Source organism: Apodemus sylvaticus, chromosome 4 (genome assembly GCF_947179515.1).
Source record: "Apodemus sylvaticus chromosome 4, mApoSyl1.1, whole genome shotgun sequence".
Taxonomy (NCBI): domain Eukaryota; kingdom Metazoa; phylum Chordata; class Mammalia; order Rodentia; family Muridae; genus Apodemus; species Apodemus sylvaticus.
The window spans coordinates 163495307-163522162 of record NC_067475.1 but is presented as its reverse complement, the minus strand read 5'-3'; the positions used below and the strand labels follow the sequence as shown (position 1 = coordinate 163522162).

Here is a 26856-nt window from a genome sequence, read left to right as displayed (position 1 = left end):
CGGGTTATGAGACCCTGGGTTCTCGCACCACGACTGCCCTCCCTTTGGAAGACTAAACTCTAAGTATAACTGAGTGTCCCTGGCCCTCTGCCAGGACTTGAACAAGTAAAAAGAATACAGGTTATCAAAGAACATGAATAATATTGTTTGTGGGAGAGAGAAAGTGATAATGTGATGTTTTTAGTTATTTGTAAGTTTCTTTTAAAATACTAAAAGTTTATAAAGCAAATACTGAGCCTTTAATCCCAGCACTCATGAGGCCAGCCTGGTCTACATAGTGAGCCCAGGACAGCTAGAGCTATGGAGAGAGACCCTGTCTCAAACAAACCCCCACCAATAAAAAAAAAAAAAATTGGAAACATATTTTATTTTAATTTTTAAATTTAAAAATATCCTATTTTTGGTTTTTTGCTGTATCTTTCTTGGTTTTTCCTGGCACTGAGATTTGTACTGGGGGTCCTGCGTGTGCCTGGTGAGCAGTCTACATTGTGATCCAAAGCTACCCATTTTTAACTTTTAAAAATTATGTCTGGTCTGGGCAACCTGGCATGCTCCTTTAGTCCCAGCACTCAGAGGCAGAGGTAGTGACTCTCCGGGAGTTTGAAGCCACGCTGCTCCACACAGTTCCAGGCCAGGCAGGACTACACAGTGAGAACCTGCCAACACAACCAAGCCGCCCGACCCCGCTGTGACTAGCAGAGCCGGCCTAAATTTGGAGAGAAGCAAACATGAGAGGAGGTTTGTCGCAGCTTCACTGGGCGTGAGCAGTGTCGCTCTCCGCAAGCCAAGGGCCCTCTTCCCTCAAGGCCAGAGCCACTTAATGGAAGCGTAATTCTTTTCATTATATTCGCTATATCCAGCCGAAATCACCCTCCATCCACAAACTGACTATTTGCTGCTCTGCCAGAGCAAAGCAAGCCACAGGAGGAGGGAAAAAATAGCTAAATAAATAACGCGCAAATAGCTGCGTGGTCCAAGCTGTCTGGAGGAAGCCAAACCAAGCAGCTCCCGGCCAGGTCCCGGCCCATCCCGCTCAGCTCTGGTCCTCCTCAGCTCCAGCAGATGTGCTGCCCACAAAGGCACAGGCGACAGCTGAAGACCCAGCCCTAGCCGAAGGCAGTTTTGTAGAACATCAAAGCCATGTCAGCTGGCCTGAAGGCTCAGAGACAGGCCCTCTTCCCAGGGAGCAGCTGAAGGACAGAGGAGGGGCAGAGGAGACCTCCGTAGTGGGGACGTCCACCCCCGCCTCTGCTAACATCACACCTCCAGGACAGGCAGGCATTCCAGACCACTGCAAACCCGGAATTCGAAAACTGTCACATGTGAAGTGTGTAGATGTTTCCTGCCAGGCTCTTAGGTTATCTGCTCATGAGTTATAGAGAAATTGTGGAGATTCCTTACCTAAGCGCCCAGGTGACACCCTTTGACCTCAGCTCTCAATCATCTTTTTTTTTCTATTTATTTATTTTTCTTTTTGAGTTAGTAATTTGCTACATAGCCCAGGCTGGTCTTGAACTTGAGATCCTCCTGCCTCAGCCTATGAGTACTGGCAGCACAGGCCTGTGCCACAAATCCTCGCTCACAGTCCTATTTTCCAGTCTCTAGACAGGGTCTCACCATGCAGCTCTGCCTGTCCTGAAACTCACCGTGTAGCCCAGCATCTCACAGAGCAGTCTGCCCGTGTGCCCACCAGCCTGCACGGAGATGAAAGGCTTGAGTTCCACACCCTACACAGTACTATTTTAAAATGGTTTCCTTCTTGGGGTACACAGAGTGCCTTCTAATTTCCCGAGACAGCCGAGACTGATGCCCAAGACTAACCGCATGGCTGGAGGTAGCTTTCCGGTTCAGGCGGAGGGGCGTGGCCTGGTTTTGAAGTGGGTAGGCCATGCTCAGGGCTGCCCTGAGTTAACAGTCTAGAAGTTATAGGAACACCACTGTAGCACCGTAGCCTAGTGTTGCGAGAGTTTTGTACACTGTGTGGAGATGTAGTTCTGTCCGCCCTGTCTGCCTGAGGCACCTTCTGATTGGTTAAAATGAGAAGCCTGTGGCCTATAGCAAAGGGCAAAAGAGTAAGGTGGGACTTCCAGACAGATAGAGGACTCGAGGAGGTATGGGAGATTGCCGACTCAGACTTGGAGGAAGTAGGACATAGCAAACGAGGAGAGGTAACCCGCCACGTGGCAGGCGCAGAATAGCATAACTGGATTAAATTAGTTAGAAAGCAAACCTAAACTAAGGCCAAAACCACTGTAAATGAGGATAAACCTCCCCGGGCAGACATAAGGAAGGCCATGATCACAGCCTAGAGTATCATAATGGGTTTGTTTCTTTTGTTTTGTTTTGTTTTGTTTTGTTTCGTATGCACTGGAGACCCTAGAAATTACTCGTGACACCTGAATTTCTAGCTTGGCCGTAACCCTGTTGCTAAAGTCCTCTAGGATGCTGTATGGATTATTCAGTAACTTCCCTCCCAGTCCCCTCTCACCCAATGGGTGCTAAATTGTCTTCGACCGTATAGTTTAGGGGATCTTCACACATACTGCCAGCAGTCTGGTAAATAAAAAAAGGCCCAAGCCTCACCCATCCGTGCTCCTACACCTGTGACTGGTTCCCATAGCCTGCGTGCTCAGTTTGTGTCACAGGTCTAAATCTGCCTGGACAAACTCATTTTTGTCACCATGATTTTATGCTACTACTGCCCACTGTCTTATTCTGGTCCTCCTCTTTGCTAATACAACAGTACACTTTTCTCTACCTACACAACCTGTCAAAGCTTAAGATTCTCATTCCTATCCTGTCTTGACTACTACTATTCTACCTCACACTCAATCTTTTCAGAAGTTTGTTAATTATTAAATTTATGACAGACAGAATTCCCAAAAGCCTCTAACAGTTTCTCCCACGATGTCTTAGAGGATATGGACACCACTACAGGATGCTGCCTAGATTGTGTGCGACATGATAATCACTGAAGAATGCAGTGGACAAGACTGGATACTTTGAGTCAAATGACTTAGCTAGACCAGGGTAAGCCATTTCTCAGGTCATGCATATCCATTCCACAGAGAAAAAGCCCTGTGTTTTCTGCGCTTAGAAGACAGACAGCCCAAGCTGGTGTGGCTACTAGAATCTGTCATTTTTAAATAATATTAACTTCTAAACTATTGTTTATTCCTCAGACTTCTGACTACATTGACAGCTAGACAGTTATCTCCTTACCTAGACTCTGTTTCTATTAAATGCTTCATATTTCCTCTTCTTGCTGTCACTGTCCTAACATTATCTGAGTTCCTATAAATTTGCCTAACTCTAATAATAATACATTCCACTATATGATCCAACTTTTAATCTTGTTCCTTTTGCTCCCCAAAAGGCTCATCTTAAAGACTGTCCACATGGTTAACTCATGTTGTTAGTTCTTTAGTAAACTTGTTAGCTACAGGAGACCTACCCAGATCTACCTCTCATGGACCAAATAGGCTCCATCCAGAGAAGTGCATCTGCCCAGAGTTCCCACTTACTACCTATTCCAAAGGGTTCCTCTGGGTTTCAATTGCACATCTTAAGAAAAAATTTTCTTTCTCCTAAGTGTACTTAATCTTATTCCCTACCTTTACTAATGTGTTTCAACATCTTGTCAAGTCCAGGACACGCCCAGGACAGCTCCAGAGAAGCAAGCTTCAGCTGCTCCAATCTCCTCTCAGACACAGACGCTTCTACTGGACCTGTTCTTCTGACCTATCCTCAGATGGCTCCATAGACCCTGGATGGCAAGGAAGCAGCCAACCCACCTAAGACTGGATGAATGTCCCCCAGGCCCATACTCTAGGTTCCCCAGAGACACGTCGCCCCCAACGTCAGCATGAAGCAGCCAGATGTCACAAAGACACTATTCCTGCTTCTCCATCACCTCCTTTTAATTTTTCCTTTTTGCTTAAACCATAACAGGGGAATGTTAGGATTCTGTCTAAGCTCCACCCCACAGTTACCTGGCAACAGCCAGGCAGGCCTGGCCTACTATCAAAGGGCTGCTCGGTCTCTCCTCTCTCCTCTCTCTCTCTCTCTCTCCCCCCCTCTCTCTCCTCCCTCTCCTTCTCTCTCTCCTCCCTCCCCTTCTCTCTCTCCTCTCTCTCTCCTCCCTCTCCTTCTCTCTCTCTCCTCCCTCTCCCTCTCTTTCTCTCTCTCCTCCCTCTCTCTCTCTCTCCCCCCCTCTCCTCTCTCTCTCTCCCTCTCTCTCTCTCAGCTTCCTTCTTGCCCTCTTGGGCTCTCCTCCCTTCCCGCCTCCCTCCACGTGGTCATGACTGGCCCCTCTTCTGTACTCTCTCCCTCTCTCTGACTCTACTACCCTCCATTCAGTGACTAAACTCTCTTCTATGCTATACCGTCATGTGTGTGGTCCCTCAGGGGGAGGGATACCTTGGCATGGCCGGCTGAGGTGCCCCTTTCCCACACCACCACAGAACACATTCTCACGCCTGTTTCTCTTCTTATGATCACAACAGCATCCTTCTTCTTCCCCTTAGTCCTGACAGAGCCGGCCGTAGTGACAGGAATTTACTGGAGGCGGCCTGTCCAGGACAGAGGTAAATGTGCGGCCTGAGGGTTCCGAGTTAACAGGAAGCCCTAGTCAACTATTTTCTTAATCCATTGGATTCTAGACGTACATTTGTCCTGCTGGCTCCTAGGTGAGACTGGATGGTTCTCGAATGTGGGAGGGTTGGGATGACTGTAGATGTCGTCCTCGGCCCTCGGGGCTCCGGCACCCTAGCCTAGGGACCATGTGGCTGCCCACCCTGGAGCCTGGAGCCTGCGCTTGTCCTCTCCTGGGCTAACTGCTCTTCCTGATGAGGTGTCACCCCAGACCGCAAACGCTCGCTCACGCTTTGCTGTGCTTTTGCCCTTGGATGCTGGCAGGTGGGGGAGGGGCTAGGGCACCCTAGGCATGGAGACAAGACAGCACTTGCCTCCGCCCTGATGCGTCAGTGCCAGGGTGACCGTGAGCTCCTCAGCTGCCCAGTGTACCTTTGGGGTCGATGCCCTGGCTGCTATCCTCATCGGGACTACTGCACGGCACTCCTGGGGAGACCACCCTGCTGCTGATAAGCAGATTAGGAATGAATGCTGCAGAGTTCACGATGCAGGAGGGCACCATTGCTGCAGGACACGTGACCACACCGTGGACCCCAAGATTGTGTTATTTATTGGAAAAACCTATTTCTAGTTGTGGTGTAGCTCAGCCCTAACACACACTTTTAATCCAGGAACTTTCTGCTTGAATACTGTAAACAAGATTAAATAAAATCAGCCGTAGGTCAAGAGGCATTTGACAGGGAGCGGATATATGATTATTAACAAGAAACCATAGAAAGAGGGAGTCAGGAGGACTCCTGATAGACAGATACACCGGAAGTAGAAGGGAGGGACATTCAGTTTGAGGGGTTTGGAGGCATTCTTTTGGGAGGTCCACTAGGAGGAAGGTCAGTGGGTGCTTTCTCTACCCGTCTGAGGCACCAGGCTGTAACCCTAGCATCTGCAGCATCTGGCTCCCACGTCTTCATTGGTAAAACTGAACAACTAGGATTTTGTTAAAAACAACACACCATACTCATGAGTTTTGTGGATCTGTGTGTTTTGGGGGATAAGTATAACCCCCAAAGATATAAAGGGCAGAGTGCAGCAAATGCTTCCCCGGTGGGTTAAGACCATCCAGCTACCGAGGTGCCTGTGTTAGCTCACAGCTTCCTGCTTGGATTCAAGCTCTCCTCCGCCTCCCCACAGTAAAATTACCCATGCTCACCACACCTATGAACCAAGCGAGAGTGATGGAAACCAGGATTTCTAAGTGCCTCTGGGATGCTGTTGCTGGTCCAGAATACAGACTCCTGAGTCAGGTTTCCTTGTGCACTCCCAATTTCTGCCAGAGCTACCCAAACTCACTACACTGCAGGGAGTTTCTCACGTTAACCGTAAAGGTGCACTGGGCGATTGGGGGGCTCTCAGTCACTCTGAGCCACTGGGTCAGCACTGATCGATCAATACGGGATCAGGATGGTCAGCACTGATCGATCAATACAGCATCAGGATGGAAGCACGCGGCCTCGTGACTCTATGCCTAGGGTTCCTAAGTTCCCAACCCACTCAGCATCCAAGTACAAAAGCCCAGCCCAGCCCAGCCCAGCACAGCCCAGCACAGCCCAGTCCAGCCCAGTCCAGTCCAGCCCAGCCCAGCCCAGCCCAGCCCAGCCCAGCCCAGCCCAGCCCAGCCCAGCACAGCACAGCACAGCACAGCACAGCACAGCACAGTGCAGCCCTATGGGGTGCATGCTTCTGCTCTCTCCTCTTTTCAAGGAATCCTCACAACAGCCCCATCAGGATGGCACCTCCATTTTTATTTTTCAGATAGCAGGCTGAAACATCCCATCCAGATGTGACGGAACCAGGAATCTGACCTTTGTCTTACTTATTAGCACTTTGGGTTTTCCAGAAGGTCCTGTGGAACTGTAGTTAACTTTTAGCCTTCTACAGAATTGGTTTTCTCAGGAGAGTACCAGAGTGCCCATACTTTGGGACATTGCATCACCTTGTGGTCATGACAGGGACTGCATCTTCTCAGAGTCACAATCACGTTCTATGGTTATCAATCTGCTTGAAGCCAGAGGGAAGTCTGCTAGATTCTGCCCGCCCACAGCTGGCCAGCTGGCCTGCAGAGCCAGGACAGCCTGGTACGTCTCTCACACTCTCACTGCTGTGGCTGAGGAGTGAGTACCGAGTCCCTCTCCTGCCTCGCTCCGTTCTGAGCTGTCTGTCAGTGCTTTGCGCCCACTGGGCCGAGCTGTGAGCAGTGCCCCACTGGTGTCGGGTGACCCTGCTGCCCCCGTGCCATTCTCCTCGGTGGGCCGAGGGGTCGGTGGATTCTGTAAGTCATGTTGCTTCACAGCATCCTCTGTTATTTACGCTAAGCTTGCCGTATTTCTGTCACAATATAAACAACGTTGGGCAATCCATACGAATTCAACCAGCCGCTTTTGTGAAGTGGGAATCAGGTTGTACCAAAAACTGTGGTTACGATTATATAAAAGGCTGCATTTGTGAGCATCTGATAAACTGTGACAAAGCAGATAAATATAGTGATTATCAGAAAATACTTCTCAGATAGCACGTGTCTGTGCAGAGCACCTCACACATTTAACTTCCTGACGTGAGTGAGTGTCTGCAGGTCAGAAAGAGCGGATGTGTCCGTCTACGTGCAGTGAACGCTTCTCCTGCTGTGTTTACTGCCTGTGGAATGAATGTCTGCTAAAAGCGTGCATGCTCTCACACGTGGAATCACATTTAACAACTTCACAACTGTCCCTCAAGGTGTGATACACACATCGCCAGGTTTACAAAAAGGTGACAGCTGGAGGGTCAGGGTGGCTTTCTTAGGGTCTCAGAGCAGCGGCACGGAGGAAGGAATGCGGTCATTCAATGGGGCTCGGGTGCTCCGAACCGTTCTGAGTGGCAGGCCACGGCACAGAGCCCACTCACACGTCAGGACACAGCCGAGGCGGGGCCCCGGAGAGGGCAATGCTGACCCCACATCCAGCGCATCCTCTCCCGCTCACCTCTCATTAGAGTGGCTCACAGTCAATCTGGGAGAATCTGGTCTAGAAGGGTCTCACACAACCTCCGCTCTGGGAGAATCGTGACCACTGCAAAGGACTTCCGATTTCAAATGGAAAGGAAGGATCCCAAAGAACAGACAGGAAATTAGGGAGTTCCATCAACAAGAACAGACAGTCCACCCAGACAAATTAGTAATTTCTTAGGTTTACAACTTTGACACTTGGTAGTCAGTTCTCATCCCTCACGGTATAGACATCTGGCTGTAGTGGACATGGGTTCTAACATGCATCCTCCGACAGAGATGTGTTATGGAAGAGTCCTTTTCTGCTCTCCAAGATGGCGTTGCTAGCCTGGTTGTCAGTGTGTACAGTGTGTACAGTGAATTCCCATCTTTTATGGCAAATTCTGAGATTTTTTTGATGTCCAAGAGGTACATTTCTTGGCGCCGACTCCCTGGATGCGCGTGCAAATGCTGATGTATGTTTTTAAGTCACCAATGCATTGATGACAGAACAGCCCCCTTTGCTGGGAGCCATGCAGCCCGGAAAGGAAAGGTATGAGAGACTGAGGCAGAAGAAGTGGCATGGCAGGTGCTTCAGTGACTTCCGCAGAGACATTTGAGACATGGTTTGAAATGCACGGTGACTGAAATAGCGAAGCTTGTACCCGGCGACATCGGAAGACAGCGTTTGAAACTACTCCAGCGCCTCCACACAGCACCCTGTGCCCGCCCGGCTCTCGGTGACTGACACAGCTCTTGTCCCCTGCCTGCCTCTGTTCAGTGCTCTGCCCACGGTGCTCAATAAATATCAGCTCAAGGAGTAAATGACAGGGTGAACAACAGCTGTCCTATTTTCTTGCTATTTTTTTTTTTACTACTAAAAGTAATTTTAAATATAAATGGCCAAGGCTGCACAACACCATGGCCATCAGTTCCTTCATCACTGTGGGGAAGGCTGAGTCTAGAGGAAGAAAACACCTAGTTCTAACTGGCCCATTTGTGTCTACACCTAGCATTTTGTGAATGAAGCCTATGGTCTTCAAATAAGTGCTGAAGAGAGAGAGAGAGAGAGAGAGAGAGAGAGAGAGAGAGAGAGAGAGAGAGAGAGAGAGAGAGAGAGAGAATATGTGCGCACACGCGCACGCGTGCATGTGTACACCATGATGTATACACATCATGTCAGATGTGTACCAGCAGAGGATCTCCTGAGATATCACAGGATATCCTGGGTGTCGGTCCCTGCCTTCCATCATGTTTGAGACACCAGGCCTCTTGTTAGTTGCTGTGCTGCTGTGTACACCAGAGTATCTGGCCTGTGAGGTTTTGGGGAGTCTCCTATCTCTATCACTGGGACTCTGAAGCACACTGCTGTGTCCATCTTCAAGGGGCGCTGACGATCTGAACTCCAGGCCACACACTTTCGTGCCAAGTACTTTACCCATGCTGTACTGAAGCTCCCACTCTTTCCTCTGGTGATACAAGTGTTTGCTAATTTTGCTGAAGTATCGGACAGCCTCCCTGTGCCAGACCAATGCAGCCTAACCAGGGAAGAGCACGGCTTTAGGTTCTATACCACGTACAAACTTCTCTCTGCTAGGGGACTGATTGATTAATTCATCAGTGTACTTTGGAAGCAGCAGAGGATCTTGCCACAACGCTGGCCACGCTCCTGAGTCAGGACTGCCTGCACGGACACCCTGGGAACGGCAGGCCAACCAGAGTTCAGCCCCACATTGCTGCCTGTCCTCTCTGCAGCTAGTCAGGGGTCCACTCAGTGAGTGACCCTTGCATAAAATGGGCTCTTCAGGACCCTGCTTCCAGGAAGGACAGGATGGCACACAGAGGCCCTCCTTTCTGGGCCCTATCCTCGGGGCACGCCCAGAGGGCGCCACTGTGCTCACTGCTGCACTGGATTCTGAGAGAGGCAGAGGGTGCTGGACCAACGCCACCTCTCTGCTGTCTCCACGCACATCCAGGGAAGGACAAGGCTGGCCGCACCCTCAAGGCCACAGGTGGCCTTGTTTATGAGCCGTATTTAAGAATGATGGCACACATGTAAAATTTAAAAACCAGTGTAAAAAAAAAATCACAGTTTCACATAATTTCCAAACAATGCTAAGATGTTCTCTAGATTAGTGGCAGCGCTGCAGTCTATGAAATAAAAATGCTTCTATAAAACAGAGGGCGACGGTCAGCGAGAATGGCAGAAGTCGGTAAAGGCGCTGCTGCAAAGCCTGAGTTCAATTCCCAGAATGCACATGGGGAAAGAGAGACCAACTCCGACAAACTGTTGTCGTACCTCTATATACACAACCAAACACACAACACACAGCATAAGTAAATGTCAAAAAATAGAAACCCAGAAAATGGTGATAATAAATGAAAGATTCCTGAAGAGAATGGAAAGTCTGTGGGCGTGGATGGCGGCTCTGGTGGACGCAGGGCCACGGAACAAATGCATCCTGGGACCTCGATCTCTACAGAGTTCTGTGAGGTCCATCACGTGCATAGTCAGCCCGTCTAACGAGCGCTAATCCATTCATCTCCTCAGCTCTACTTTGCATTTTTGTTTGGTAAACACGTTTAGGATGAGGTAGACATGTTTACGTGTCAACTTTTATGTATCCTTCCTATCTATCTGTATACAAATGAACAAACAGAAGCAGAAAAGAAAAAATATTATATTTAAGAGCATGCACACACAGGAAGCCTCCGTCCGGCATTTCAGCTTCCATGAAAGGTAAGGGTGTTAGACAATGTAGACACACACGCAGCACACATGCAGAACGGGACGCAGACACACACGGAGCAATGTAGACACACACGCAGCACACATGCAGAACGGGACGCAGACATGGGGGCTTCAGGCACTTTTGTCTTTAACTAGGGAAATCTGCAATGTCCATGACCACTAAGGCCAGGTATGGGGTGCACAGCACAGCACAGCACAGCACAGCACAGCACAGCACAGCACAGCCCACCTACCTTTCTCTTCCTGGGAATGGGCTCGTCAAAGAGCAGGCTGCTGGCGTCCGCCTCGTCAATGCCATCATCGGGCGGGGCAGGGCTTCGGAAGGGCTTGAAGCTGTCGGCGGACAGTGGTGGCGAGGGCGTGGATGGGTTCGAGTGGTCACTAGGAGCACTCCAGCTCCAGTAGCCGCTGCTGCTGCTGCTGGACGGAGCCCCTTCCTTCCAGGACCCGCTGAGACCCTCTGTGAGCACAGGGGACAGCAAGTGAGCACCTCGGGGAAGGGGTCTGCCCTCCCTTCCCCCAGCCCGGCCCACGGTTCTGTCTAAGCAGCTGTCCTAGCCACATGCAGCACGCCGTGTCAGTCAGCGTTCTATCGTGCAGCTCCTCCCTTGGAATCGGAGGAGGTTATCCGAGATCAGGAAAAGAATCGTCACTTCTTGTTCACCAACTGTGGTTTGCTGGCAGAAGTGCTTCTGAGTAGAGACTGCCCCTGACAGCGTCCCAAACTATCTGGCCACCAATCTCCACCCGGCACCTCCCCATTCCAATGCTACCATTTAAAAATGGCATGACACATAAGACAGTGACTCTTGGGATGTACACATGAGAAATCCGATGTGAGAAATGGTAATTTCTAGATAGGCATCTAAAGCAAGTTCCCACTGCTGATTAAAGCAGATAATAGGGCCTTGTATTCTGACTGCTTTTATATCCCTTTAAACTTAATTTTCAAAGTCAGTGCATATGGTCCCGGGCTTTGTGGTGGCATTTCCATATATCAGGGTCACGACCTCCCTCGGGCCTCGGCTCACTCATCTCCTCCTTCACACTTCTCAGTCCCGTTTCTGCCTGCACGCAGGTTCCACCCCCCTTACACCGCCCTTAGGGGCTCATCAGCAGTGGCCAGCACTGCTACCCTGTCACACAGGGGAAAGTGCACCCCCATGCGACACTGGCACCGGAAGCTCATCTGCCTGCTCTCTACCAGGAGACAACCCTGGCTGGCCAGGGCTAAGGTTCGATAGTGGCCCTGGGTCTTGCCGGGCACGTAGGTCCTGCACTGTGAGCACCCTCTATCTCTGTGGCAGAGCGGGAGGGCCATGGCATTTACTGGCAATGCCTACTAACCAGACTGGTGCCCAACCAAACCATAGGGAGTCTGAGGCAGAGATTTCTTCCTGTTAATGTCAGAGGAGGGAGCTTTAGTCACTATAGATTTACTTTCTCTTTCAAGATGCCCAAACTTAATTAGCATTTATGTAAACTCTACTTACTTTCTAGATAGTTTCTCTTCCATATTTATGTGCACTGTGAATATATTAAAACTAATTATGAGGGGGGAGGAGGAAAAAAGTCCCAAAATGCCTCATTAAAAAATACTATTAATGTCTGTGTAATTACTAATGCAGCAAAGACAACCAGTAGACCAGAAATTGTGGGAAATCATGACCCTTGCCTAATTAATTATAAATTTCCACCAGATTCCTCAACTACACCAAGCCAAAAGTTGAGAAGTCACGAAGTTTGGGGCTGGCGTCTCCAGAGGCTGCCGTTCCATGGAGGTAAACCTCTGCCGGAACTGAATGGTCGTCTATGCACACCGGCACCTTGCTCGTCACAAAGTGACTTCGCAGACTGACGGGAGAGATGGGTGGATGTGGTGACCTCCTGAAACTAGCACGAGGCGTGAAGGCCGGCAGCTTGCTCGCAGACCCTGCCACACACCTGTACAGTGACGTCAGGGTGACAGTGCTGGACACACGTGCTGCCATGTCACAACGGATTCATCACCATTCTCACGGCACGCTCCGCCAGTGCGTCAGCTGAGGGAAGCCTCCGTATGGGCTGCGGCACCCCGGGTGCTAAGGGAGTGGGAGTCAAAGGCACAGCTGGGCCCAGGTGGGCCCTCACCTATGTGCAAAGCTGCCTCCAAGTGGGGGCGTCCCTCTCAGGCAGGCACAGGAAGAGACCCCAAACTCAAGACACACCATAATTCTGGAGAACGACCATCCCCCACACCACACCAGCATTTTGTTATAAATTGCTTCTCTTGCTTAGAAATTTGCTTCCTTTTGCAAACCAGAGGGAGACACCAAATTTTGTAGTTAATTATTTTCGGAAGTTTGTATTTATCTGCTTATTCTGAGGCAGGGTCTCTGTGTAGGCCAGGCTGGACTCACCAATTCACAGAGACCCAGCTGCCTCTGCCCCTTCAGAGCTGAGATCAGAGGCCTGTGCCACCACACCTAGGTGAGTAGTTGCTTTTTAAACCACAAATGAACACTGGCACACTCTTGTTGCTGGCTAACAGAAATGTGCAATTGAAGAATCAAAAGGTTTAAGTTTAACCTTTAAGTACAAAGTAACAATAGAAATGTTCTCAATTAAAATAAAAAGAATTGTATCGTAAAAATAATGATTAATTTTAAAATATCCTTTTCCCTCTAAGTATTCGAACTCACTCCTGGAATGGTTTGGGGTGCCGCAGTTTTACCTCCAGCCACGCTGCCTGGAGGAGAAAGGCACATCTGGGTGTCTGTCAGGAGGTTCCCACTAAGTACTTCATGTCAATGCTGTGCTTGTGCAACACATGTAAGTTCACGTGTGTGTGTGAGTGTGTGTATGTGTGTGTGTGTGTGTATGTGTGTGTGCATGTGTGTGTGTATGTGTATCTGTATGTGTGTGAGTGTGTGTGTATGTGTGTGTGAGTGTGTGTGTATGTGTGTGAGTGTGCGTGTGCATGTGTGTGTGAGTGTGTATGTATGTGTGTGTGTGAGTATGTGTGCATGTGTGTGTGTATATGTACTTATATGCACACACTTACACACATGCATGTGTGTCTGCTGCCTGTTACCCTAATCCCGACTCTCCACTGTGTGTGGATCACTTCAGAAGCTCTGTCACAGTTTCAGAACACAGACTTCTAGCCAGGCATACAGGACCTGTCATGAAGAAGTGCCTAGTACGGCCCGTCCAACTCCATCTCCACTGTCTGCGTCCCTGATTTATCATGCAGATTAAATGAAGCATGATTAGCAAGGCAGATCTGGAAGGATGATGACGGCAACTAGGGATGTAGTTCTGCTGCTGTGCGTAGTCAAGCCACACACGCCTTGGCTTACTCACTGTAAAGCAGCAATAGCAGCATCTCATGCACTTGTTGGTAGAAATACGATGACACAGAGCAAGCAGTGCAGAGAGCAAGTCAGTGCTCAGTCACCGTGCTAGCGATTAACAAGGCCGCGACTGACAGTCTTCCTCAGAGGCTGCGCTCTCTAGGAGCATGGCCGCTATTTATATTCTGTTGATACATTCAAATCTTCTAGGTGGTATCTGAGAAGTATACAGTGAGTTCATGAATGTACTAAGTACTTCTCTTTGGTTATGAAGTGTGTGGTAATGCTTCTACAAACTACTCAACCGTCAGTGTGTTCACTGGTCCAATCAAAAGGAAATGATGCTGGGAAAAGAAGTTTGTTGGACCTTTCTCCAGTTACCTGAAAAAGGCACACAAGTACTGCACAGATATGTCCTGAAGCAGAGTAAACAAGTGGGGGGACTCAGTATCTGTGAGCTGCCCACGTTGAGCACATCAGGATCCTGGGGTGTTTAGGAGAGGAGGAGAGGGAGGCTGATGGCCCAGGGTCTCCATTTCCCACATATTCATCGATTTGAAACCAACTGTTTATTGAGAGAAATAAGATTCCTAGGAGAGAGGCCTTGCTCTTGGTGCTAATGGGTACGTTCCCAAAGTCCATACTCCACTCACCGTTAGGCCGCACAGGGGGGCTTCGGACCAAAGGGCTGGTTGACAGGCTGGTCAGCACCATGGCTGCAGTCACCTTGTCCATGTCCAGTTCCTCTGAAGATTTTCTGTAAAACAGGAAGAAGTGCTGTCTGTCTGGGCTCACTCTATGGACAGCAGACAAGCAAGCCATTACCGGCTGCCACATTTACGTTCTAATGAATCCTCAGGAAAACCCAACGTTCTGCCAGTTGACTTATGGATAAGAGGCCAAGTGATCCGACTGAAGCCATATGCACCAGGAAGGAGAGGGTACAATTATTCATTGCTCATCCAACAACGACCTAGCCAGAAGGACGCTGCTGCAGGTGCCAGTGATGCTGGGTGACACAGACAGACCAACAGGAACACAAGACACTCTGACAGTGGCAAGTGCTATGAAGGGGATCCGCAGAGGCCACCACAGGGCCTAAAGGTCACTGAGGAGACTTCTGAGGTGATGTGAAGGTAAGGAGGACTGAGACCTGGGAGTGGAGAGAAGTTTATTTCTACAGCAGTGGTAGCCTGAGGTCTGCTACAGAGAGGAGAGGCACAGAGCTGTTCCCACTGGGCCCTGTGCCAATGGAATGTTTCTCCTTTATCCTGTGTGGAGATGCGGGTCACTGGACACTTTCAACAGCCCACGCACACAACACGGTCAGCGCTGGCAGACAGGGTGGCATCATGTAGGATGGAGTTTAGGAAAACAGAACAAAAAAGGAGGTGGTGACACCATTGACAGGATACAGATGGGACTGGGTGGGGTCGTGGCCTTGGGGCTGGTGGGGAGGCGTGGCATCTGAATGGCTCTGGTATCAGCACGAGCACTCCCAAGAGCCTCCAAGGACAGGACAGCAACAGGGCAAGAGAAGCATTAAACTCTTGTTTAAACCAAGAGTCGTCCACTGCTCTTTACACTGTGTGTGCATGTGTGTGCGCTGTGTGTGCATGTATGTGCTGTGTGCGCTGTGTGTATGCTGTGTGTGCATGTGTGTGTGCTGTGTGCATGTGTGCTGTGTGCTGTGTGCATGTGTGTGTGCTGTGTGCATGTGTGTGCGCTGTGTGTACTCAGCTCTGAACTCTGGGGCTCTAACCACTGTGCTATCTCCTCAGTTCTGAACTCTGGGGCTCTAACCACTGTGCTATCTCCTCAGCTCTGAACTCTGGGGCTCTAACCACTGTGCCATCTCCTCAGCTCTGAACTCTGGGGCTCTAACCACTGTGCTATCTCCTCAGCTCTGAACTCTGGCGCTCTAACCACTGAGCCATCTCCTCAGCGCTGAACTCTGGCTCTCACCACTGAGCCATCTCCTCAGCTCTCATGCCTGGTTCTCCATTTACTTTCACATCCTACTCCAGGGCCATGGGGCCTGGGAACAGCTGTGATTACCGAGTGAGACCAGGAGGCTGCTCTCCTTTGATTCTGGCCAGTTAACCATGGATGTGTAAGGTAGCCATCATGGCGACAAGCCGGCTTGTGTAAGAGTGTTTCTATGGAGAAAATGAATCCGAGAGGCAAGCATTTATGTAGCACACTGACGTAAGATAAATGCCCCCTCCCGGGACGAGCATCTTCCAATCAGGAACAGTCGACGGAGCCCAGCGGAGGACGGGTGGGCCACGCCTGCAGACGGACGGTCATTTTTTTGATGAATGTGGCTTTTTCAGGGGTGTGCTGAGGAAGGCTCTTCACTGCACAGGAGGGGTGCGCGTGTTCACCTGAGACGCTGGGGTTTAGAACCCCCATGGTAACAGCCGCTAAGCCTGCCTGAGAGGAAATTACTACCTTCAACGTGGGCTGAGGCATTCTATGCTTGGAGGGAGGACTTCACCAAAGGGAGAGGCTTGCTGAGCACAGTCTCAGACGCGGTGGGGCTCTGTCCCTGGCTCCCCTGCACGACTCCTCCGCAGCTGTGCCCTCCAACCGGGGCCAGAATAAACCCTCCTCTCGCCTGTGCTCCTGGGGTACATTTGTCATAGCGACGAGATAAGCAACTAACACGGTGCTAATAGTTTCATCATGAAGTTACAGAAAATGAGTCTGACGTCCGATAGCCACAATGATGCTAAATTATTATGTGCATTATAGTTCTCTCTGCCCAAGGTACCAGAGGATGGAAACCTCTGGTTTTTTCCTGTAAGAGTCTTCTCCGTGTTGCTATGTGCTTGGCCCTTCAACTGCTCCATCAACAGGTAAGTTATTTCTTTCAGTGCCTGGCAAATAAAAATACTTCTATAAGCAGGCAGAAGCCGGGACCACAAAACTGCTTCCCTGGAAACTTGCAAGACTGAGGCACAAGCCCCGGGGCAGAAACCCCGTATGAGCATGCGCACTCAGCTGCGGCCGCACTCGCTTTCTGCCCATCACAGGCAGAGAGGAGACGCCAGCTCCCTCCGGAGCAGCTGCACCCGGGAGCACTCATGCTCCTCCCCAGGGTTGTGCAGGCTCAGATTCCCTATGCAGTCGTGATTACAGAGGGTAGGAACAGGAGGAAGGGGGTGTTAGAGCCGCGCAGGGCTTCCTCCCTACCCCAAGGTTGGTCAGTCTGAAGACAGGCATGGCGCTCGCTCAACTGGTCTGCAACTGTGGCGTAACCACGTGTGAAGCAAGATGTCCTGCTCAGGCCTTGAACTTGCAGAGCCAGTCGGTCGCCAGGGGCCTAGGGGCGGGAGACAGAGCTGCCAGGCTCTGTCTCAGGTCAGGAGGCTGAGGAAGGAGCTGCCCATCCTGGACAGCTCGCCATGGCCTCTCTCCTTACCTGTCTGCCTACTGAGTCTAGCTCGTCCTGAGACGTAATGGAGTCTTATGTGGCTTCTGTCAGGTACCTGATCATAGCAGTGAGAAAATACACAACCACTACATCATTATGTACAGAAGTTCTAAAGCCAGGAGCAGAGGAGCAGGCACCTGGCACATGGGAAGGGCGTGCCTGAGGATGGGCAGGTATCACAACACTCCTCAGTCCCCAACAATACTCGTTAGACATCTGTCCACATCCATCTGGGTTTCAGAGTCCCTTTCGACTAATTCTCCTTGCATCATTTTCAGAGGTGCTTGTTTGTAATTTTTAACGTAAGGTAAACATTTTGTTTTAGAGGTCTAGCTGACAGTTTAAATAATTTAATCAATGACTCTGATGGGAGGGATGCCAAGTGCCCTGCTCAGGCACATGCCACACACGCTTACAGACCAGGTTGGCGAGGTCCTGGTCAGGCACACGCCATGCCGCGCTTACAGACCAGGCTGGCGAGGTCCTGGTCAGGTACACGCCATGCCGCGCTTACAGACCAGGCTAGCGAGGTCCTGGTCAGGCACACGCCACGCTTACAGACCAGGTTGGTGAGGCCCAGGCTGGAAGCTTCTTTTGTGCCAGCTAGCTCCCCAGTGTGCTGGACGGGAGAGCTGTCAGCAGCCTCACCCCTGTGCAGACTGAAGTCTACACTGCTGACGGGCAGGGCAGGATGTGCCCACGAGCACAGTACAGGATCACAACGTCTTACGGGAGCAACCAGCCACTTTCTGTCAGAACTGCGCTCCTCCCCACTGGAAGGCCCTCATTTCTGGTACTGTAAGCCTGGCTAAAATCCTATGGCTGAGGAGGTCAGGGACACCAGTGGGGAGGCGACAGCTGCTGCTTCTGAGCGACTGAGCGGACCATCTCTGACACTGTCTGTGACGTCCATAGACACCGCCCTGCCAGCACCCTTGGTGGTGGACAGCAGGAACTGTGGAGAACCAACCAGGGAAGGGCTGGGAATGAGTGACTGCTGAATGCTCAGTCACAGATGGCCGTCTCTGTCACTCCCTCCAAGGCTCAGAGAACACTGGAAAGAGAGGACAAGGGTGGGCAGATGGGCGAGGTTGGCAGCCAGGAGCACCTGCATACAAGGCAGGAGAGGGAGGGGCCGGCAAGCCTCACCCATCCAAGGATCTACCGGTCGCTGGAGGAGAGACTGTTAGACCACTGGTAAGACCCTCATGTTCCTGTCAATGACCTCATGTCTCTTAAGTTCCCCAAATGATTGCCTCACCAAAATATAATACATGCGTAAAGTTTAAATCTAGAAAAGGACAAAGAAGACATTACAGCAGAAGTGGAACTGTCTGGGAGAATGCATCAAGGAGACAGGGATGGAGAAGGCGGTATGGCGTAAACGTGATCCAAATACACTGTATACATGGATGAAAATGTTATAATGAAGTCTGTTATCTGTGTAACTACTAAGTGCTAATAAAACATTAAAAATCAAGAAAACAAAAGCTGGTTTGTGTGGATTTTAAAATAAAAACAATAGAGAGCACACCACTATAAACTATGAATTTATTTTACACATCTCTTTAAACTATGCATTTATTTTTTACATTTCCAAAACTGCTAGTACATTTCAAAATGATCGCTGGCCCTCATAATCAGATTTCTGATGATGATGAGGAGGAGGAGGAAGAGGAAGAGGGGGAGGAGGAAGAAGAAGAGGAAGAGGAAGAAGACAAATTAGTGTAGGCAAGCATTTTTTATGCTTGCTTAACTTTTGCAGATTTTGGACACAGGGTTTCACTATGTTTTCCTTGCCAGCTTGAAACTTATTGTGCAGATGGGCTGGCCTTGAACATTACAGCAATCCTCCTGCCTCTGCCTCCAGAATACAGGGATCACAGGCGGATACCACTGCCCCTAGCTGACCAGAGTGCTTATTTATCTGGACTACCTTCATGTATTCCATTAGTTACTGGAGTCGCCACCACCACCGAAATCAAAGGAGCATGTGGCTAAGGAGCACTTAACCAGACTTCTCAACAAGATGTGGGATCAAGTTATCGGATGCTACACTTGTGCTGAGTGGTGTTTTTGTTTTTATCGTTGTTAATTTCTTTTTGTACTGTACTATCTAATTACTGATTAATTACTGCTGCAGATCAAAGCCTTATAATTAACACTAAGAGATAATACATGAAGTAGGTTCCGCTACACTTGGAGAAAATGGCTGCAAAGACTTCTGGTAGACTTAGAGTGGCTGGGAGGGGCCCTGCAGTCCTAATAAATACCTTCTCTTAATTTAAAATTGAATTGACTATTACAAGCCACACGCTCCCAGATTTGCTAAAGACAGAGACCTAACTGAAAGATAATTTCTCCTCCACACTCAACTTGGGTTTTATGGAACTTAGTCATACTTAGAATCATTGTTAAAGGAAGAGTAATCTTCAGTGCTATTTTATACATCATCCAGGACAAGGGAAGAAGAGTTACACACTAAAGTGTCATGGACAACACTTACATACAAATAAAATGTTGTAGTAAGAACTAGAAATAAAGATGAATAACACTGTCCTTAAATTAGTACGAATCTAGTTGTCTAGACTGAAGTCAATGACTTCTTTTGCTTACAATGCTGGGCTCAAACCCAGAGCCTCTCCATGTGAGAGAAGAGTTCACAGAGCCTCGTGAGCACCTGGAAACAAGGCCTAGAACTCAAATCCCTACTTCTAGGGAAGCTGAAGAACTCCACCCAGCCTTGGGATCCAGGAAGGTTTAACTAAGAGTTTGGGAAATCAGATTTGGTAACCATGCGATTAATCACAAAAGCTTCCTTTTCTATAGGAATCTTCTAAGACACATAATGGGCATTGTGGTGGTTTGAATAAACATGGCCCCCATAGTGCACATATCTGAGTGCTCTCTCATCAGGGCTAGCTCTACTTGAGGAGGACCAGGAGGCGTGGCCTTGCTGGAGTGGGTGTGGCCTTGCTGGGGTGGGTGTGGCCTTACTGGGGTGGGTGTGGCCTTGCTGGAGTGGGTGTGGCCTTGCTGGAGTGGGTGTAGCCTTGCTGGGGTAGGTGTGGCCTTGCTAGGGTGGGTGTGGCCTGCTGGGGTGGGTGTGGCCTTGCTGGGGTGGGTGTGGCCTTGCTGGAGCAGGTGTGGGCTTTGAGGTTTCAGAAGCCCACAGCAGGCCAGGAGCTCTCTTCCTGCTGTGTGTGGATCTGGATGCAGAACTCTCAGGTACTTCTCCAGTGTCATGTCCACCCGCATGCCACCATGTTCCTCTTCCACGATAATAATGAACTAACCTCAGGAACTTTACACAAGCTCTAATTATATGCTTTTTATAAAAGTTGCTGTGGTAATGGTCTCTCCACAGCAACAGAACAAGACTAAGAAAAATATTAACATCACTAACATAGGGACTGTCCACCTAGTTTTTCTAAGATAGTCTCTCAGCTGGAAGTTGAGAGACCCAAATTCAAATTACCAACAATAATGAACAATCAGTTCTGGGACAGAGAAACGCCTTCTCTGGAGTCTCTCTTGCTTTCAGATGGAGTCCATGACAGACCTTGGTCCCTGTGACCTGAATCAGTTGCAGTGCAGTGCATGATGCTTTTCCCAGAGTTCGACAGTCCTGCCTTTGCAGTCGGGCTCCCTCTTGCCTAGACTTGACTCCAGCTCTCCCCTCTGCTGGGAACTAGCCCCCCTCCTGTCCCCACGCCCGCCCGCCCTCAGGACTCAGTTCCGCACCACTGCTAGAAGCTTCCCTTTACCAGCTGCTCCGTGCTGTGCCAGCGTCTTCACGGAGCAGAGAAACACGCCACATTTCTAGTATTTGCTCTCTGCCCTGCAAAGGCCAGGCCTCACCCCAACCTGCACCTCTCCAGCTTTGACACCCCCAAAGAGACAACCCCAAAGTCTCTTCTTGCTTAGGTAAGTTCTTCATGAAGGTTTTGGGGACAGTGCTAGTGACAGTCACTGAGGGTGACAGGCACAGAGACCCAAACATCTAAAAAGCTCTCGTGGTTATCCACACATTGTCACCTTGTTGGACTCGGGGGATTCTTTACTTCCGTCTTGTGAAAAGCACAGGTTTTTTAGCTTTTAAACAGATCATCCCTGCCAATAGTTTTCTACTGGCACAAACAAACAAACAAACAAACAAAGCAAGCTGGCCTATTTAGGCAAAATTGATTTTTCTCCAATGTCTGTGATAATTTTTCTATATCTACAAAGCCTCATGGATTCATTGGTAAGCTCTAGAATCTCAGCAAGAACATTCTTAAATCAGAAGTCTAAAATCCCCTGAAAACAATTCCTTCCGTGTTATTAGCTGGACTGGCTTCTTGATGAGTGGGGAGCGTCAGAGAGCAGAGCTAGGAGAAGCATCTCCAGCATTCCTCAGAGCCTCTCTCACTGTGTAGGCCTGAAGCGATCTAACAGCCAACACTGTCTTCCAGGAGTCGCGGGCGGTCTTAAACCGTGCTCCCTGAACATGTAATCACAACGGGGCTGCGCTCACACGTCATGCAGTGACAAGAAAGACCAGAGAATGTGGCAAATTGCTGGATTTATTTTGACAGCTATACTTTGTGGGTCTCTGGGTCTCTGTATCTTTGTCTGTGTGGGTTGGTGTCCTGCGTTTCGCAGTGCTTGCAACTGGGTAGCAAGCATGCGTATCTGGGTCCCATGTGTACTTGTGCATATGTCTGTGTGTAAGTTGTGTATCTTATATGAGTTGGTGGCCTGTGTTGAGTATCTGGGTGTGGACATGTGTTTGAATCCAGTATCTATGTGAGTCTGCGCTCCTATTCTGTTCTGTGGAGACATTATCGTGCCTGGTTCTGTTTCTGGGAGCAGCCAGCTGTGTCCTTCCTTTCTAGTTTCTCTCCATCCCATTGAGGGTGTGTCCGCTATCCACAAAAGGCCACAAAAGGCCACCTCTTTCCAGGAACCTCTTGGCTGGGCTGTCTCTGACCAGGCTGCTGTCTGTCCTGGCTGTCAGCCAGCTGTCCCACAGTCCTGCCTTGTCAGCGGGGCCTGCCTCTCAGTCAGGGACAGCAGGGTCCACTGTAATGGGACCTTTGTCATTCAGGAACCCTGATATTATCAGTCTGCTTGCTCAGGAATGTCCCAGTTACCCTCGAGGAGAAAACCGTCCAAGTCAACCTTGCAGCCGTCACTCACACGTATGGCGGGCCATCCCTGACGTACGCGCATGGCGGGTCATCCCTGACCTGACGTACGCGCATGGCGGGTCATCCCTGACCTGACGTACGCGCATGGAGGGTCATCCCTGACGTATGTGCATGGAGGGCCATCCCCGACATACGCGCATGGCGGGCCATCCCTGACGTATGCGCATGGTGGGTCATCCCTGACCTGACGTACGCGCATGGCGGGCCATCCCTGACGTGCGCGCATGGTGGGTCATCCCTGACGTATGTGCATGGAGGGCCATCCCCGACATACGCGCATGGCGGGCCATCCCTGACGTATGCGCATGGTGGGTCATCCCTGACCTGACGTACGCGCATGGCGGGCCATCCCTGACGTGCGCGCATGGCGGGCCATCCCTGACGTATGTGCATGGAGGGCCATCCCCGACATACGCGCATGGCGGGCCATCCCTGACGTACTGTGCGGCTCATTACGTCATTACCTGGAGGCCTCAAATCCATGGGTGCCCAACTGATGCAAAGAGCTGCTGGCCACCATTACGATGATAATTATTTTATGCAGGAAATTGGGAGAAAACAAGTCTAGTGTTTACTGGTTTGCCAACTTAAGAACTATGGATAAAGTCCCTGTTTCCTAGACAAAAACAAACAACTTTTAGCAAGACAGCTTTTCTCATTTCTGCCACTTCCTCTACCTGTAACGGTAACGTCTATGCAGACAACAAACTGAGGCCTCTCCTAGCCATGGTTAGCGGCCATTTCTCTTTCTGGCTGTGTAAAGAGACCAATCATTTTCCCAACTATGCTCCGCCAACCAGCATCCAAGGAGTCTGAGCGGGCCTCCCACTCCATCCAAAAGGCCATTCTGCAGCCATGGTTGCCCAGGTGTCAGGAAGGGACGGGGAATGTGCTCCATTGCTGAGGCACTGCCCTTCAGAGTGGCCTCCTGAGCCGGGGAGAGAACTGGGTAAAGCTGCAGTCAAATGGGCACCTCCTCACACGCCCTGGGCTGGGGGTGTCGGAGCCAGACCCTCACCCCCTCACACGCCCTGGGCTGGGGGTGTCGGAGCCAGACCCTCACCCCCTCACACGCCCTGGGCTGGGGGTGTCGGAGCCAGACCCTCACCCCCTCACACGCCCTGGGCTGGGGTGCGGGAGCCAGTCCCTCACTCTGTCACATGTCCTGGGGTGAGGGTGCCAGAACCAGACCCTCCCAAGGCACATAACTTCCATATCTGGCTTCCAAAAGGAAAAGTATAATCTTAGATCACCCAGTGTGATCCTTGGCCACGGCACTGCTGCCTTTCCTGCCCACCTCCCTGCCTGCTTCTGGCCTTTCCTGTTTGAGGACAGGCTCTCGTTATGTGGCTGTGGCTGACCTGGGTGCTCTGCAGTCCCGGCTCGTTCTGAGCTCAGCGGTCTGCTTCTACCTCTGAGTACCAGAATCACAGGCAGGTGCCATCTTCCCATGCTCACAGCCTGGTTTTCAACTGGAAGCATGGACATAGTTTTCTGTGATTGAAATATTTATGTGAACTGAAATGCAATTTATTTCAGATTCTATTTTTAATTTTGGTATCAATTTAAAATTCTGTTACAATGAAAAGAATTTCTTTTTATTATATGTATGTGGCTTGGTCTATGTTACTGAGAGCACAGTATTTAAATGTTGGACTCAAGCTGGATGGTAGCCAGCCCACACCTCTAACCCCAGAACTTAGCGGCAGTGGATCTCTGAGTTCGAGGCCAGCCTGGTCCTACAGAGAGGCTTCGGACAGCCAGGGATACACAGAGAAACTCTGTCTCAAAAAAATAAAAAACCCTAAGGAAACAAAGAAGTCAACAATAAATAGACTAAGCTATAGGCTGACCACCCATTATGAAGCCCTCCCCCTTTGAGACAAACTATCACTACGCAGCCCTGGTAGACCAGGCTGGCCTCAAACTCACAGATGTCCCCTGCCTTTACCTCCCAAGTTCTAGGATTAAAGGTGGTGGTCAGCTGGTATTTACTTTTAAAATCATTCTCCATAGTATTCTCACAATGTACGTAACATATTTTTATTCTTTAAAGCCGCACTTTATTTTAGGTAGAACAACAGACTTTACCTGTGAAATAACACCATAATAGAATACCTTAATAGAGCTTTAGACAGAAGGGGGAAACTTTCAAACTATAAAGCCCCTCCCTCAAAACAAAGTTTTAAAATCTCCTTTAGTAAATGGGTTTAGGTAACAAACACATTCAGGGGCTAGCCCTGACTGCTTCCTAGCGCACTGCCTGTCAGTGGAAGTGCGAGGAGAGTCTAACTTTCAGTCGGCCTCAGCAGAAGGCCACGTGTGGGCTGAGGGCGCAGAGGCGCTGCCTGACCCTCAACACCCAGACACCTACATCCGCACATCCCCTCATATGCAGATCCTGGCCTATCAGGGATACATGCATACCTAATACCTAATACATACACACACCTTACAGGCAGGTGTAAGCATGGGGAAGTCTAAACGCTTGGAGAGGAGACCCAGAGAGGGTCAAGTCAGATGACAAACAGTGGTGTGAAGGCCAAAGGACACACAAGAGGACCTAAAGCATGCTTGCACGATGGCATTTCAGCCCGCCTCCTGTGCCCACACGCCCTGATACTTGACTTATGCTATTTAGTTGACCCGTATGAGATTGCCGGGACGTAATAATCTCTATACAGTTAGTTCTATGTTAGTTCATAAGGCTGAACCTGATGATTTTCATGTGTTTTTGTGTGTGCACAAGTACATGTTTTGGGGAGCACACATGTGTACTGCATGTGCATCTGGCGGCTAGAGGACAACCTTTGCCGGGCCATTCCTCAGGAGCCCCACGCCTTCCTTTTTGAGGCAGGGTTTCTTCCTGGCCTGCAGATTCCCAGGCAGGCTCTGGTGGGCAGCAAGCCCAGGAACCACAGTCCATGAAAGTCCACCCAGCTGGGGCTTGTCAGCTTCACGTAACCCCTCCCCCCAGCGACTGGCTTACCTGCGAACCTGCCATACTATTTACATGGGCTCTAGGAATCAAACGCGTGCTTACAAGGCGAGCACTCTTCTGACTGAACCTCTTTCCAGCTCTTAAGTCTGATTAGCTGTGCTACTTGAAATGTTTGCCTTTGGTTGAGACCAAGGAGTCTGGGCTGAACAGTTTTATGTCAACATGACATACGCTAGCTAGTGCCATTTGACAAAGGGAACCTCAGCTGAAAAACATCGCTTTGCCAGGTTGTCCCTGTGCAAGCCTGTGAGGCATCTTGCAGTTTGATGATTGGTGTGGGCAGGTCCAGCTCAGGAGGCATCCCTAGCCCTGGGCTGGTGGTCTCAGGAACTGGTCAAACCAGCAAGCAGCACCCACCATGGCCTCTGCCTCCAGCTTCCGACCTTGAGTCCTGGCTTCCCTTAGTGACGAGGCATGCCCTGGGAATTGTGAGCTGAAATGAATCTTTTCCCCCCCGTGCTGCATTTGGGTCATGACATTTATCATAGAAATAAAACCCTGACTGAGGCTTGGCCAAACAGTGCAAAAAATGGTGCTCTTTTCTCAGGTTTGAATTACGAGTTATTTTATTTCTGGCTTTTATTTGAAGATAACCTGCTATTAGCAAGTCTCAAGGCCTCAGTTTGCCTGTACTGATCATGTGCAAAGTACCGCAGTTATCAATGTTTCTCATATGGTGCTGGAACATCCCATCTAGGAAAGCACCTGCTTCCCAGGATTCTCATGGTGGGTCTATTTTCTGTGGTTCCTATTTTTATTTTAATCATGTTACTATATCATACACTTACACTAATTCATACAGCCATTTTTGACAGCGAATCAATTTGACGGTAAATCTATGTGCCTCAATGAAAATGGCAATTCTATCATTCTTTATATTTGATCAGAATAGCATCACTTGAATGCTATGAAACCACCCCCGCCAAAGACAGAACCATTGCACATCTAGCTGTGCCTACCAAGCATGACTTCCCCAGAGCAAGTGGTTGCAGAAGGCTCTAACGCCATCAGAAACAAAACAGAAAGGTTATGGCTGGCCACACAGCCAATCAGTAACACAGCCCAGTGGCCCTGGGCCAGACCATATCCAGTTCCCAGAAATAAGAGGTAGATGATACAGGTTAGTAATGCTAAACAGGATTTACACTAAAGGCAAGGGAAGGACACAGCCTACGGAGAAGAAAGCACCACAGCTACGGTTTCCTATTTCCTCTGAGAACAATACATGTGGCTGGTAAGCTTAGGGCACCGGGTTAATATTTAATATAAAAGCATCACTATGAATAGCTGGATGGCTCTCGGGTACCACGTTGTTTCCACCTGTGCTGACAATCTTCACCCCTGTAGGCCATTACGCCCCTGCGGAAGCAGAGTCTAAAGCACTTGCTGTAATGATGTTGATTGCACTGTACTGACCTTGCCCACCCCACCTAGCTTTCCATTCTATGCCATTAGAAAGTTCCAGATATCTGAAACGCAAACAGGTCTCTATTAGTGTGAAGCTCAGTGCTTGCCTGTCTTCTCTTCC

The 26856-nt window shown here is 49.7% G+C and overlaps 1 protein-coding gene across 1 annotated transcript in view; it reads right to left on the bottom strand.

Moving 5' to 3' along the window:
- The window catches only part of Znf704 (zinc finger protein 704), a 195167-nt gene that overhangs the window by 30197 nt on the left and 138114 nt on the right, over positions 1-26856 (bottom strand). The window contains exons 3-4 of the mRNA XM_052180886.1: positions 14350-14453; positions 10595-10821 (exon numbers count right to left, since the gene is read on the bottom strand). Of these exons, the coding sequence (XP_052036846.1) occupies positions 10595-10821; positions 14350-14453 (331 nt within the window). The remainder of the gene's footprint in view (positions 1-10594; positions 10822-14349; positions 14454-26856) is intronic.